This window comes from Solea senegalensis, linkage group LG12 (assembly GCF_019176455.1).
Source record: "Solea senegalensis isolate Sse05_10M linkage group LG12, IFAPA_SoseM_1, whole genome shotgun sequence".
Classification (NCBI taxonomy): Eukaryota; Metazoa; Chordata; class Actinopteri; order Pleuronectiformes; family Soleidae; genus Solea; species Solea senegalensis.
The window spans coordinates 11,659,425-11,675,592 of NC_058032.1; the positions used below are offsets into that span (position 1 = coordinate 11,659,425).

A 16,168-nucleotide genomic window follows, 5' to 3' on the forward strand; every position below is an offset into this window, starting at 1 on the left:
CTTCACTTTTCTTCTGTTCCAAAAAACAAATAACTCTCACCTGAGCAGATGTGCCTCTCACTGACTGTCATTTTCACTTTGCGGCAAGTTATTGGGAACAACGTTGGCCTTTACACCTGAGGAGATTACTTGTCTCGGCAACTTCTAATCTGACTCAAAACTCCGATAAATTCTGCAGGACAACATGAAGGCTTATGTGTGAGATTCTATATCTATGTGTCGCGCCTGTTCCTGCAACACCAGGTTTAGACAGGTCATCTATTGAGAGACAGGGTGATTTTACGGTAAATTTACCAGATTTTCAGTAGCTCAGAGTTGGTGTTTAAAGGTCTTGATTCAGAGAGGAACTGATAAATACCAAACTATCTTCCCTTTCTTGCCATTCTCTCAATAAACGTCAAGGGCCAAGAACTGACCTAGAGTTACGGCACAACTGTCTGATGCAATAATAAACCCACAGTGCATAAAGCAGCTCTTCCACATAAACAGATGTGGACTGGCAGGGCTCCATCTGACTGTGGACTAAAAGTTTAAATTCCTGATAATAATCTGACGACTGCAGGAGAATGAAAACAGGTCTGCAAGGTGGGATGTTTTATGTCTGCCCCGAGTATACATGCACATGAGTCATACCCAAACATGTTCGCTAAAGACAGCAAACCAGTTGCGGCTCCGTCTGGACGCCGAGGCCTCATCTCCCTGCCTCCAACAGTCCTGGTCTCCTCCTGTCTCACTCTCTGCCCATACGAATGTCGACGAGCAGTTGGTTTTTCTCGTGAGCTCATTCAATCACAAAATAAAGAGCTTTGTGCTGGTGCAGTAAGGCGCAGCATCCAGACAGCTTTGAAGCACGCGTAAAAAAATATATAAATCTCTTCTGCTGCGCGCCTGATTTCTTCTGCACAAACTGACTGACAGAGGGGAAGGCTGGTTTATTGTTACACATGTTCAACTTCGTGAAGGAGAAGGGAAAAGAGCTGATCAGAAGATGTCTCTGTTTGATGCTACACTTGCACTTTCAAGACCTTATCTAATGCAGGAACAGTTTGTACAAAGACTGCCTGAGCCAAATCTTATCTCTCATCAGTCAATAAGAGCACGACAAGTACCTTAACTTATCTTGGTGGAGGAAAATCAATAACATTTTTAAATACAATATTTCATTTTAAGCTGTGGCCTCAGAAAACTGATCTTTCACTTGATATTTGAAGATAATGTACTAAATTCTAAAGCACCAGACATTACACTGCACACTGAAGATGCTGCATACATGCATGACCTATTAAACACCCGCACAGTCAGAATGTTGTGCGGTGACACGCCCACATCATGGTGTCCACAAATCAAACAAACACAGAAAAGTGCTTTGCGACAACCTTTAAATGTTACCCGTTGTTGTGTCGTGGCTGCTGTCTCGTGTGGGGAAGCCCCATTTTTCAGAACGTCACCAGTGACTCATCGAGAGCTGAAAGGTCATGGGGTCAGATCTTTTGTCACAAGCATCAAACAAACAGGCTGGGGGCTCAGTGAGTCACACGTCCTCGGGGGACGTGCTCGGGTCAGTTTGGGGTGGGCTTTGTGCTGTGTTTGGTAATTGTCTCTCTGTCACCTACCACCTCTGGGAGACAACAACAGCCAGATAAGCAGATAGAGCAGCTATTCAGTGCGGGGCTCCTGTTTCTGTGTGATACGCTAACACCAACTGTGCGCCGCGGCCTGAGGGAGGGTATGACAGGGTGGAATGCCTACAGTGACTGTGTAGTGTGAGCAGATTGTTTTTCAAGCCTTACCAGAGCCTGCAGCTTGAGGAGGTCAGCGCCCACTGTAAAAGAGAACTTGTGAGCATACCCACAACATAATCATACGGTTCTAACGCGAGGTCAGCATTCCTCAGTGGCATTTCAGGACTTCGCTGCACAGTAATGTCTGAGTGCTTCGTCGATGCAACAGGTGGTATGCTGTACTATTCCACGCTGTTTTGGAAAATGATCTGTACGCACAGACTCACACGTATGCAGGTGAGGCGTCACCAGAAATGCTGCTTATTCACTTTGAATGGTGCCGCATCAGGAATTCCTGAACCATGTTGTGGATCTGTTGCTTTGCCGGCACGACATATGCCAGAATTTAAGAAAAGTTCAACTTTACAAGTGGTTTTTAAAAAGTAACGCTCATTAAACCCATCTTTATATGCAGCATTTACATTTTAAAAGAAAAAATGCTTTAAAAAAAAAAAGTTTGTTTTTTTTAGCTTTGACGGGTAAAGTCTCCTTTCCAGTGACTATTTCAAAATAAGAGGCTGGCTGTGTTTCATTAGTTAAATGCTATTAATGTGAAGGTGTGAAACCGAGTTTGTAGTAACTTTGTATCGAGTGCCGTTTCTCATCTTTGCTCTGACTCTTGTCGTCACAACTGCTAAAATCACAACGTCGATCTGTCACTTGAGCTGAGCAAGATAAAACTGGACCGGATAAAGTTGGTTTGTGGGCCGGATCCGGACCCAGGGCCTTATGTTGCCTACTATGTAAGCTCACTATTAGGTGTTAAAGCAACATGTGAGTCGGCCTTCCGATTTCAATTAGCAAGCAAAGGGTTATGATGACAGAAGCACTTAGTCCAAGTGTCAAGTGTTTTAACAGACATACAGTACTGGATATCTTCATCGATGGCAGTTTCCAGAATCCTATTAGATTTATCTGGCTTTTCATGCATGCCAATTAGCTCAGAGATTTCTTTGCGACCTCTTTACCCCGCCAGTTTTCTTGTCGTTTCCTATAGATTTTTATTGCTCTCATGCCAGTTCATCTTTTCCCAGGCACATCTCACTCTGCGCGTAAAAGGTCAGGCCGCATACTTTTGCTAGCGTCACCATAAAAGCTGGTTGAAAAATGACATTTATCAAAAACCCTCCTATCATGTTCTTGGCTCTTCTCTCCATCGCTCCGTGACTATGGGCTAATATTCAGCCTGTCACTCTGGTCGAGGCGATCGGGCCTTTGCTCTCCCACCATTTTATTATTAACCCTCCTTGTGTGTTATACAGGGCTCAACACATCTAGGTCCAATTTCACTTTTTCATTTTAAAATCCAACACTCTCACTCCCTCCCACTTGACCAAATAAAACTCTGAGCTGCATTCTGTGCTTCAAAATAACCTGCATTGTCTTCTTCCCTCCTCTCTCACTGTCATTTCATTATCCCTCCATCCCGTCTCCCACTGCCACATTATATAACAGCCAGGCTTTGGTAACTGTCATCATCTACCTTCCGATCCTGGTCCGCCCATCACAGGAGCACAGCAGGCTGAACACACCTGTATGCTAATGATGACGGATTGCATCACTGGTTTGTGTGGGCACTGAAGGAGGTGAGGAGGTGTGGCAGAGAAGAAGGTGTGTCTGTTTGTCTGTCTGTCTGCCTGCCTGCCTGTTGTGCTGTCTCTGTGACTGGTTGGCACTGACTGCTGAAAAATGCCATCATAAAGCTTGGTATTTGCTCCCACGTACAGCTTGTGGGTGTGAGGATTCTCTCTTGGGCTCTCTACTTTCTATTTTTCTAGCGCCCTCACCCTTACTTCCCACCTTCTTCGTGCCTTTTTTGCAACCTGCCTCCATCTTCTCACTCACTATACATTTTTTCGTTCCCTCTCCCGTTTCCTTTGATGTTTATGTTCCAACTCCGCTCCTCTCTTCCACCTCCTCACTTTTTTTCGGCTTTCCTATCTACATCATTGACTTTTCTCTGTGGCAGATTGGAGCATGATTAAATATTAACCAGTGCTTGTGTGCGTGCGCGTGTGTGTGTGCATGTATGTGTGTGTGTGTGTGTGTGTGTGGGGCGTGGTGGCTGCTTAAGTAATGGGAGAGCCTGTTATTCTCCCTGGCTGGCAGCGTGCTACAGTTTGATCAGACGAGGACTCCTCTGGCTGGTTTGTGTAGGCAGCATTGGGGAACACACTGAGGAGAATGAACTGGCTGACCCAAACATATGCACACACAATCATGTAACAGTGTACACATCTACAAGCATCTACATCCACACACCCACAGACTAATTCTCCTTCCCCTGCCCTTACAGCATCTGGCTTCCACCCCCCTATGCATCAGAGTGAAGGGAGGCCCAAAAAGCCACTGTGAACTGTTTATCATCTTTATTGCTTTATTACTTTTCCCAGAGTTTTCCCTAACCTGATTTTATTACATTGTCATCAGATGATGAGTTCTCTCATCCACTCTCTCTTTTTTTTTCCTCCTTTGCTTTACCACAAATTTATCAGCTGTGGTAACTGATGCACTACAGAGTTTGCATTTAGTAGCACCACATCCCCATACAGTTACAGCCACTTAATGCACGGTCTGTCTCATGGTTGTTGTTGTTTAACAAATGTGGCAGAGAGGGGGTATCTTACTTACTGAAATAAAAATGTAAACTCAAGTTTAAAAAGTGGATTTGTGCCACAGGAGCACCATTTTCCTCTGTGCCGCTGTGCAAGTGCCACATGCCTTCAGAAGTGATTAGGTTGGATCATTTATATGTATTTTACTATATGAATAAACAACATTACACATTCTCCAGCTGCGTCCTCTACTTCAGGCGTATTTGGGTTTTGTGAAGGAGCCTGTGCTTCAGATCATCCATAATATATGCCAGAATTTTTGCTATCAGTCTAATGGGGGTAAACAGAGCTTTGCCAGAGGCTGAAAGGGAAATGCCTGCAAGAGACCACAATCCACTGCATGTACCTGAGCCCGCTGCCTCTATCTATCTATCTATCTATCTATCTATCTATCTATCTATCTATCTATCTATCTATCTATCTATTATTTTTTATTATCATCATCATCATCATCATTATTAGTAGTATTATTATTGTTATGTAACCATCTCCTGTGGCTGAAGGGCAGTTCAAACACGGCCTGAGAGCGTTGGTACACAGATACATGAGCGGGAGTCTGTCCTCTCCAGCGCGCCGGAAGCATCTCTCCTTTCTGTCTCCTCTCTTCTTCCCTCTCTTTCGCGCTCTCTCGGGCCACCTCACATTTGCCTGCCCACCACCGCTTCCCAATGAGCTTGCTTGCGTATAGATCCAGTCAGCACCGAGGGAAACACATTGATTTTCAGTCAACATTCACGGAGCAGTGCTGGCGCGCCACCGGCGCTGGAGCAGCAGCGGAGGACATCGGTGCGTCCTGGCAGCTGTTCGCAGCGTTGTTAATGCGGCCCATTAGGCCGCCGAGTGGCAGAGAGATTCCCCGAATATTGAGCCGGGGACACCCCTCAATTAGACGGATGGCCCCGCACCTCGTCAGCATCCGCGTCTACCTGCTCTCATTAATCACTGACACAGCCCGGAGAGATGTGGAAAGTTAATCTATTGGAAGTTTGGTTGCGGCCAGAAAGAGTTTGCACACTTGCGTGTGTGTGTAATCTCATGTCTCGGCCAAAACAATACATCATGTAACTGCTTGTCTTGTTGTGGCACAGAGGCAAAGCACTATCGTTTATAATACAGGGGTTCGTCGTTCATTTGTAATGTATGTAACATTTCGACTTTCAATTGACAATGGCTCTGTGGCCTAGTGAATTCCAAGCACACTGATCACCAGTGCGTGTATGTATATATATACCGGTTTAAGATCACATATATTTACAATATGTGATCTACATATATATGTATGTATATATATATATATATATATATATATATACGATATGTGATCTTAAACCGGTCAGTTTGTACTACTTAATACTAGTAATATTTAAAATAGTACTTGAAATATTGCCAAATATTTGTCAACAAATATGTTGATAATGGTATACTGTAGCTTCGACTCATTGCACCACATGAAAGTCACTTGTTTGAGTCGGAAATGAATGTGTGTCAATGTTACGACTCTCACTCGTGTTAGCTGTTAAAGCAGAAAACGCCTGTAACGCAGTGAGTTGGAGTCTCTCACTCAGTCTTAGGCGCAACGGCACCGCTGAAGTTGGTGCGTTCGAGCGCACGAGCCGGGTTTGCGCCGCTGACATCGGTTTTACTGCGTGTGGAGCGCTGGACATGATTTGTCTCTCATTCACTGACAAACAGCGATCAGCGCTGCCTCAGGAAGCTCCAAATAAGGGCAGGGAAGGACAGGGAAATGGAAACCCACCGGAATAGGTCCTTATGTAGTCACGACCTTATAAGGCACGGCGGAGCCGAGCTTTCCGGCAGCAGCGCAGCCTGCTGCACAGATGGGAAACCCAAATCATATCTATGGGACGACGGGGAGAGAGCGAGAATGATGCCGCTGTCTCGCAAAGCTGCTCTGCTATGAAGACACATTGATTCTGGATAGAGGAAGAGCGGTGTTGTCTTCGCAATTTACTGTGAGAGCTTAATATAAAGTCTCTCTCTCTGCTTTTCCCCCAGGCCAGCGTCATGAGTCCTCCACTGCAGTGTCTAAATATGGGCTTCCTCCGCTCCAAATATGGACATCTACGTCACGGCAAGAGGGTATAAATGGAGCGAGGGAAACCTCTCAGCTCAGAGAAAGCTCTGAGAGCCCACACGAGCAACTGTTAGAGCAGAGGCAGCTAGAGAAACACACAGAACTCCCTGACTGAGAAATATCACACAAAAAAGTTAAAAAAGTCAATTAAAAACAACATCTATCCAAGAAGGTCAAAACCTGAATTGATACGTAATTTGACTTTTTTTAAAAAAAACAAGATTAATCTCTTGGTTCATTTTAGATGAATCTTAGGGAATGAGTATAAAGGACACTTTTGATTTTTTCTGAAAAGACAAGTGGATCTTTATTCATCTCTGAGAGAAAACGGGAAACAACAGGACAACTGGAGCAGGAGACTCGAGGAGCCAGACAGAGCACAGCATCTTCCTCGGCATCAGCAGAAGTGAGAGTGATTCCCTCCACCTGTGAGTCACTGCTCTACCTAGACTCCCTGCACTCTTCTCCAGCCTCAAGCGCAGCCTCAGCCCTGTAGCTTCAGCAGAGGATGGCTGCAGCCAAGACCGAGATGATCCTCCCAACCCTGCAGATCTCAGAGCCTCTGAGCTTCCCTCACTCCCCCATGGATAACTACCCCAAACTGGAGGAGGTGATGATGCTGAGCTCTGCAGGAACCCCCTTCCTCACTGCCTCCGCACCTGAAGGTGCAGGCTTTGGCTCCGGGGAGCCAGGAGACCAGTACGATCACCTTGCTGGAGGTAAGACAGACATTTGCTTCTATATTTCTATGCTGAATGTAATGCTGAACTAAGCATCCCATCTGCCAAGTTACACTAAACCAACAACAATAATAATAATAATAGTAATAATAAACCTATTTATTGAACATTAACTTTATATTTCGCCCTTATTAATTAACATTGTTGTTATTAGTGATCTAAAACCACTGCTTTTTTAAATTTAAAAATGGGTTTCATTGTAATTTGTTGTGTCTTGGCATGTGGGGGGAATTTAAAATGAAAAAGTACATTTAATTTATTTGATTCGATTTGATTCAACAAAGTATATTAAAACAACAAATAGCAAGAAATAAACAAAACACTTGACCTCACATATGTATCGATTGTCCGCTGTCCCTGTCGGCTGTCGACTCTTGGACATTTAAAACGTCTCTCAGTCTCGGCATGCCTCTAGACACTCCTACAGCTCAATTCAAATTGCATTCCTAAAACTAGCTGAACTGCAGTTTCGGTAATCAATTGCCTCAGGCTCTGTGATGGGCTTCAAGAATGCGTGTGTGTGTGCAAGACAGGAAGACAGAAATAGTGAAAGGAAGATCGAGAGAGGGTGAGCGGGGGAGATGCAAGTCTAGAAAGCTTGCGCAGCAGCTCTTGTTAAGATTTGAAAGACACTGTTTCAGAGTTGAGGGGGAAAGAGTGTAGTTGGAGGGGGTTTCTCCGCGTGGGCACCTGACTGATTTCTTACAGAGGAGAAGGGTGACACACTGTCCACTGCTCTGGCAGGATGCCCCCTCTCCCTCCCTCTGGTTATTGACAGTTTGATTAATGTCTCTCCTCTCTCTGTGCTCCCTGCAGATACGCTACCTGATATTTCCTTCAACAATGAGAAGCCAGTGACAGACCAGACCTATTCTCAGAGGCTGCCCCCCATCTCGTACACAGGCCGTTTCACTTTAGAGCCTGCCACCACCTGCAGCAATAGCCTCTGGGCAGAGCCCATCTTGGGTCTGTTCACTGGTCTGATGAGCAATGTTGCCCCCAACTCCAGCTCTTCCTCTGCTGTCTCACAGACCATCTCGTCCACCTCCTCTTCATCCGTTCCATCCTCCTCCACTTCCTCTTCTTCTACCTCTTCCACATCTCAGAGTTCGAGCCTGAGTTCCTCCATTCACCACAGCGAGCCCAACCCCATTTACTCAGCTGCCCCAACCTACTCCAGCCCCAACTCTGACATCTTCCCTGACCAGGCCCAGGCATTTTCCAGTGCTGCTGGAGGAGTGCAGTACCCTCCTCCTGCCTACCCCAGTGGCAAGACCTGTAGCACAAGCTTCCCTGTACCCATGATTCCTGACTACCTCTTCCCTCAGCAGCAGGGCGAGATCAGCTTGGTGCCCCCTGACCAAAAGCCCTTCCAGAGTCAATCAAGCCAACCCTCCCTCACCCCTCTGTCCACAATCAAGGCCTTTGCCACCCAGACAGGTTCCCAGGACTTAAAGAGTGTCTACCAGTCCCAGCTTATTAAGCCCAGCCGCATGCGCAAGTACAACACCCGGCCAAGCAAGACGCCCCCACATGAGAGGCCCTATGCCTGCCCTGTGGAGACCTGCGACCGTCGCTTCTCGCGCTCTGATGAGCTGACACGCCATATCCGCATCCACACTGGTCAGAAACCCTTCCAGTGTCGCATCTGCATGCGCAACTTCAGCCGCAGCGACCACTTGACAACGCACATCCGCACTCACACTGGTGAGAAGCCCTTCGCCTGTGAGATCTGCGGACGCAAGTTTGCCCGCAGTGATGAGAGGAAGAGGCACACGAAGATCCACCTACGGCAGAAGGACAAGAAAGCAGAGAAGGCAGGAGCAGTGGTGGTGACAGCAGCACCGGTACCAGCTGCATCACCTGCCTCCAGCTACCCCTCTCCCATCACCTCCTATCCTTCTCCAGTGTCTTCTTACCCCTCTCCAGTCGCCTCTTGCTACTCGTCCCCAGTCCACACTTCCTATCCATCTCCTTCCGTGGCTACCACGTACCCATCAGTGTCCATGTCCATGTCCAGCACTTTTCAGTCCCAGGTCGCCTCCTCTTTCCCCTCCTCAGTCGTCTCCAATATCTACAGTTCCCCCGTCGCCACCCCTCTATCAGACATGCAGACCACTCTCTCTCCAAGGACAATTGAGATCTGCTAAGAAAGAGCAAAGAATTCAGATACTCTGCACCTCCTCTTTCTTAAGTTTCTTTGAGGGGAAAGACTCGAGCGTCAAAAGACTTTGTCTCCCCCTCCAAAAAGCACTTTTCATTCTGCTCCCTGTGCAGTGTTAGGAGAATCCTGAGATTTACCTGAAAGAGAGAAAAAGACACATGTCAAGGACTGGGCAAACAAAATAGAAGTTTAAAATGGACCCCCCCCCCTTCCTCCCCCCGTCTCTGTATAACAAATGCAGCACTTCAAATGCATAAGGGACTCAACAGATAGAGCGCTGAAGTCGCTGCAGACGGGTTTCTACTGCTATACAAAAAAACCCACACACAACCAGATTGCCAGCAGTTGTGGTGCTAAGGCACGTTCATCATTGCAGGCACTTAAAACAATACAAAAGACATTAAATAATATACATAAGCTAAGATATATGTATATTGTACATGTGCCATGTTTAGTTTTTATCATTCTTTGGTACCATTGATGTGAAAAATTCTTTGCATATTTGCATTGTATTATTTGAAGTGAGCAGGGCCATACTTTCTACATTCTTTCTCTATTATGTAGTGATGATGCTGTGATATGTTTTGACATTGTTTGGAAAAAAAAGAAGCACTTACGTATTCAAGCATGAGTAAGAGTGATGTTACTTTCTGTTTGTAAATATCATCCACTGGTACTATCTCTTTCTCTCTTTCTCACGAGACATATCGCCCAGTTATGTGGAAAAATAGAGAAAAGAAAAAAAAAGACAAAAAAAAACATTTATAAAAACAAACAAAAGCATAAAACTAAACCAGACAAACGCTCCCGTTATTTGGTGCCTTTTGTGAAGCCTTGCTGATGTTGTGACTCGGCTGCGCACGCGAGACAGGATGCACTGCATCTCGCCTTAAAGGTTGAGGGAATATTTTTGTTACAGAATGTAAGTCATAGTCAGCGGGAGGACAAGGAACAAGCTACGAGGGCACCACTTCATTTTATTAGAATGTGAGCAAAAAAGGAGAAGAATTATAAAGTCTATTTTTGTAAAACTGAAATGTAAATATCCACATCTTCAAGAGCTGGAATGTTGAAGTTACCTACTGAGTAGGCATGGGATTCTTTTGTATGTTATATACATGCAGTTCATTATTTTGTGGTTATCTTTATTTTGTATTTGTGTTTGTTAAAACAAGTGACTGTTTCTGGCTTCTAAACACATTGAATGCGCTTAACTGCCAATGGGATATTTGGTGTACAAGATATCCTCCCAGAAATGAAATATAAATAAAAATATGAATCTATATGTACATTTGTTTTCATACTTGAGCGTTCGACTTGTGTCTTGTGCGGCACTCACACACAGAGACTCCACTTCACTCATCGCAAGAGACATGACAGTTTTCATTTAGTCAAGCGAGTCCCTCATACATGAACACCGTACTCTTATATGTTAATTATATGCAGATTATTTGCAGATTTAAGTTTCAACTCCACATCATAGAGAGCCATCCTTTAATATGAAGTTTAATCTCATGGAAAGTCTCCATTTCAATCTCCAACTGAACCCTGTATTAATGATAACACTAACGCATGACTCCCATGCCTATAAACACTAAAGGCGGAGCATTTTTTTTATCTAGATTCAGCTTGCTCTTGAAGATATTAAGCTTATCTAAATTCCCTATTTCATTTTAGATTGTATGATACACACTGGCCTTATCTGTTGAGTACACATACGTACAGCAATTTGATCTCGAGGAAAAAAAATGCCAAAAATTTGTAAATTTGTTCTTTAAACTGCGAGAGAAATTATTTCTGTAGATTATTTCTGTACTTCATACAGATTTTTCTTAGACGTGCACTGGGTTATTTTCACGGGGTGCAAGTGAAATCCATCACACGATAATTAGCTTTCTTTTCCATAAATGCGCACGCCGAGATGCCGTCACCTCGTAGTGAACGAGCTGTTCCACACAATTGGGCAATATCAGTTAATGTTAGGCTGAACTGTTGTATGGGTGCAGTTGAACAGACCGGCCCTGAAGGTTTAACTGCTGTTTCTTTTGGTTTTTCAAGCAGAATATAATAACAGCTTTGTCGCACCATCATCATTCATCTGTTACTGTTCCCTCTGCAAGGAATTCTTGCTACATGTTTGAGTATGAAAATAAAACTGTTTGTTTTTTTTTTTAGCCCATTTAGACAAGAGCCCCTTTCCTCTCAATGCCTCGCCGTAATTTTGTGTTGTGAAACGCACAAACCAAAATACTCTCGAATGCAAACACAGCTAAAATAGAAAGCAGGAAAACAAGCAGAAGAGAGCGATGGAGGGAAAGGGAAAATAATTAAGATAATTGGTCTCTTGATCCCAAATTGACTTTTTAAATTGGGTCTGATGAGTTGTATGTGTTTGTGTGCACATGCATGCAGATGTCTTTGTTCAGTATACACAGTGACTGTCTATAGACTGACTAATGTGGTTGTTTCCCGCTGCTGTAATGATGTTTGAGTTTGTAATTATGTGAAATTTACTTTGTTAGCAGCCGTTGCTTTTTTCCCCCTTAAATGTCCTCATGAAACAAATGTACCTGGAGACACTGTGTGTGTGTGTGTGTGTGTGTGTGTGTGTGTGAACCACTAACAGATGATTCAGCAAATGTGACAAAAAAAACATCAGCGTACGATAAGGTCAGTTCTCTGGAACAAAATCTACACAATTGCTGCAATTTAAATATAAGAGAACTCAGCAAATCACACAATCACAAATCAGCACTGTGGTTGAGCTCTATCATCATAATGTTTCAATTGTTATGTTTTCACTCAGAAGACAATCTAGACAATCTCAAACCTCATCTTGTGTGGCTAAAAATCCTAAAAGCTCTTGTTTCCTGTCATTGTGTACAGCATTATTTTGGTCCCTGGCTGCAAATCAACAGTCATTCGGTTGTTTTTGCATCACAACTTTCTCAGAGTACTGTGCCATAAGGAAAGTCTTGTAGTCAATCAGAAAAACCACAGACTGTGCTTCTCTCGCCGCTGTCTCATGTCAAGACAGAGTATTGGTTACATAGTGGAGGCTGAGTCCACAACCAAAATGCTAGAACGAACTGTGTTGCTCCTCACATCCTCTGATTCAAGGCTCGTTGACATCTATCAAAGCACTGGGCCTGTTCTGTGTGATAGGAGTGAGATAGGAGTTCGGAGTGTAGTTGCAGCGTGGCTTCGCTCTGCTGTAACCCACAACAGAGCCACCTCATGCCCCCGACGGGTTTCCACATCAAGAGCCCTGCCTTTGTTCAAAAATGTATTTGTTCTCTTTTTCTTTTTGGGAACTGTGTGAAGCAAAAAAGGACAAATGGCAAAAAGAACCATTCTTTCTCCCTGAGCTCTCCATCCTCATCCCGTTGCTAACCCCCCCACCCCCCACCACCACCTCGATTGTGCATATTTTCCAAGAGATGCTAATGATCTCCCCCCCTCTGTATTCTGATGCAAGGTCTGTCTACACTTTTCCCTTTCATCCACATACAAATGTGCTCTTATTGCCTTTTCGCCCTCGGGCCTTTTAAGATGCCTTTTTGAAATATGCCGTTTGATAAGCACATCATTGGCCAAGTCCCCGCAGTGATTAGAGCTCTCTTTAATGTGAGCAAGTTAGAAAACGAATGAGCGGCTCCAGGGCTGGCAGCTATCTGTTCCCCTCTGCCCTCACTCCTTGACATCTCCCAGGCTGCTGGGGAGAGACCAGTGTTGGGTACGATGACCCAGTGTCCAGCTTAGCACACAGAAAGCACTGGCCATCCTCCATCTTTCATCTCCACATGAAGATTCAGCGCAGGAGGGGAGACACAGGAGAATCACTGTCACAGAGGCAGTACTGTATGCTGGAAGGCTAGATTCCTGTACTTTATTACAGGAATGTGACAGGAGGACTGCTCTCTAATGTCTTTTAAATATGCTCCATTGATCTCGTGTTCAGAGCCTCACTCTGCCTCACTGGGATGTTTTTTCTTTAATGCTGCCAATAGGGAACACTAAGGCAGTCGTCAGGTGCTTTCTCCTGTTCTGCCTCTTGCACTTGACACCTGTTGAGCCTTTTGGGATAAGAGAGTTATATTTAAACCTGCTCGATTCCCTCACTCCTCACAAGTCATTTCAGGTAGATTGCAACATTTACACAGACGACGTGCTGAGCTTCATTCAGGAAGCACACACGTCAGAAACTATATGCGCGACAAAACTGGACAAAATAATTCATGAAAAAAATCCCCACCATACCTGACACCACTGATATGCATGTTAACAAAAAAAAAACCTCAAGCACATATTAGATACTGAAGACTGTCACAAATCTCTTCTTATGTTCGAGGTTAAGATGAGTGAATCTTTCACATGTGTTTGTTGCTCACCTGCTCAAAACACAAGATGTAACAGCGTCACAACTCACAAGCATTATTTGTGGCACAAAAGAGATTTTAGAATGACTCCTACAGTAATCTACAGGTGTCCTGGCAACTTTAGCTCAATTTAATCAGCCGTGTGTGTTTGAAGATCGTGGCTTTGAACAGACAACAAAACAGTGCACGGTTTAAGTACCTCCAGATATGACAGCGCTTCATCTCAGCATCAAGTACACTACAGATTTACAAAAGGCACCTGGGTGGCTCTGAAATGCAAACAGGCCCTGGTAAGTTTTTATATGTCAAAGATATTAAGTGGGCTGGAGTTGTTTTCTTTTCTGTATGTGAGTCTGACTATCATATGAAATCCCTCAGCAGGATCCCCGAGGCTGAGTAAACGAATGCAGTCATGTCTCACAGAGACGTGTCTGTATTTATCAGAGGGGTACATGGTCTGTAGCAGATGGTGTGCATGTTCCTCCTACACATCATTACCTGCTGCACTGTACAATACCTCAAGTCCTGAGCAACAACAAATAAAACCACAATAAAAACAAATAATAATAGTGTTGTAGCAGTAAAACACGACCAATTTAACTTAGACATACACAAGTCGACTGAGGTCTATGTCAGTATCCACGGTCACTTGGCTAAAGGTAGAGTGCTCACATGACCTGTAGGTGACACACACTGACAAAGTGACTGTCAATGAACAATTAATAAAACCAAAATAATGCTCCTGCAAGTTTTATGATGCAATAAAGTAAGATAATAAAATAAGACGTGAGAGAGAGATTGAGAGAGAGAGAGCAATGATAGTAATAGAAGTCTTCAGATTGGAGATCAATGTGAACTAGTTGACCATAATTTGTGAGATTAGTAGACTGCTGTGTTGCCCTAATTTTGTAACTAAATTATCAGTTTGCCTGCTTTGTTCCTCATAAACATCTACCAATTTATTATACATAAATTCAGGGTCCTGGGTTTTGCTTTAATCACAGTCACAATCAAGTGTTCAGAGCAACCATCAGTCATCACAGCAGCCCAGATTACAGGTGAGTGTGAATGTGTGTTAGTATTCATGTTTGTGTGTCTGTGGGTTTTGTGGCTAAAAATCACTCAGAATTAAGTGAGGCTGTTTTTTTTGTTTGTTTTTTTTTTAAATGTTCTTGGTCATTGACGTGTTTGCATGTGAAGTATCACAACAATCACTATGTACGGAATAATAGAACATTTCACTTCTGCAGAACCACCTGACCACCTGAAAAGAAAACCTGCGTCTCTGTCTGCCCACCCTACAGATGTGCCCTGCACTGACTCCACCACCTGTCATTCAAAAGGCGGAGACCAGGTGTCTGATCAACACCACAGGCACCTGTTCTGAGAAGCATTGCACTCACACACAAGCACAAACGCAATCCTCACAACATCAGAACAGACCATAACTTAATCTCATCCAGTGTACTCAAAAAAAATATAATCCCTAACCCATTTATTGGGTAATACCTGTGGAATGAGTCAGTAAATTTTGTGATCTGCTATTGAAATGAAGCTTTAGGAATACAAGAACAAAAAAAACAGGGGGGAAAAAAACAGAAATAAAACAAGAACAGGGACACAACAACAACAACAATATCACTGGCTCAGGGCCAGAGATAATGGATAATGGAGACCAACAGCAGTAGAGAGCGACATGCTTTGTGCTTTGTGCTTAACAGTTTTGACTTACACTGATAATGGCACTGTGTGCTGTGACTGCTGTGCTTTTCATAAGGCAATGCCAGGTATTACAAAAGCAGCACTTGTCAAACCACTAAGCCACATTTAAAATCACAAACTCTGTGAACAGGATGTAAAATTAATTGAACAGGTGTGTGTGTGTGCATGCGTATAAACCATGCATGCATCTGTGTGTGCCTGTTTATGCCACATATGTGCCTATATGCTGCAGCCATAAGGTGTTATCACTCTCTGGGGTGACGCTTTAGATCACAAGGGAGTGGGAGACGTGAGAATTGGAGAGGATGAGGAGGGACAAGGTGAATGAATATTATTATCTGGCCACGTTTCTTTTCCCACCCCCTCGCTACAGCTGTCCTCCATGTTTGATGAAAGCCCTATGCTGCTATATTTGTCCCACAGTGATGAGGTGGAACTAATGGCTACTTTCACACCAGCTGATGTCATCGGTGTGCTGCATCTGGGCAGCAGGGGGGCCGCAGAGGCTGAGATACCTGCTGAGCGCGTCTGTTGACCACCAGCACGCGCACACACACACACACACACGCACGCTAACAGTACGAATATACTGTAAGTAGCTGGTTAGTTTAGCTTAGCAACGGGGCTGGAAACAGGGCCATCTTCCTTTCTCTTTCTCATCTCTATTATGTT

The 16,168-nt window shown here is 44.2% G+C and overlaps 1 protein-coding gene across 1 annotated transcript; it reads left to right on the forward strand.

Annotated features, from left to right (window-relative positions):
- The first annotated feature begins 6,514 nt into the window (after positions 1-6,514).
- egr1 (early growth response 1) lies at positions 6,515-10,684 on the forward strand. Its single transcript, XM_044040955.1, has 2 exons — positions 6,515-7,210; positions 8,048-10,684. The coding sequence occupies exons 1-2, from the start codon at positions 7,000-7,002 to the stop codon at positions 9,379-9,381; spliced, it is 1,545 nt and encodes a 514-aa protein (XP_043896890.1). The 5' UTR covers positions 6,515-6,999; the 3' UTR covers positions 9,382-10,684.
- Positions 10,685-16,168: the final 5,484 nt, after the last annotated feature.

Bases quoted from the DNA above. Each gene is read 5' to 3' on its own strand.
- egr1 (XM_044040955.1), top strand. From the start codon at position 7,000: ATGGCTGCAGCCAAGACCGAGATGATCCTCCCAACCCTGCAGATCTCA. The intron at 7,211-8,047 runs GTAAGACAGACA...TGCTCCCTGCAG, and splicing joins GTACGATCACCTTGCTGGAG to ATACGCTACCTGATATTTCC.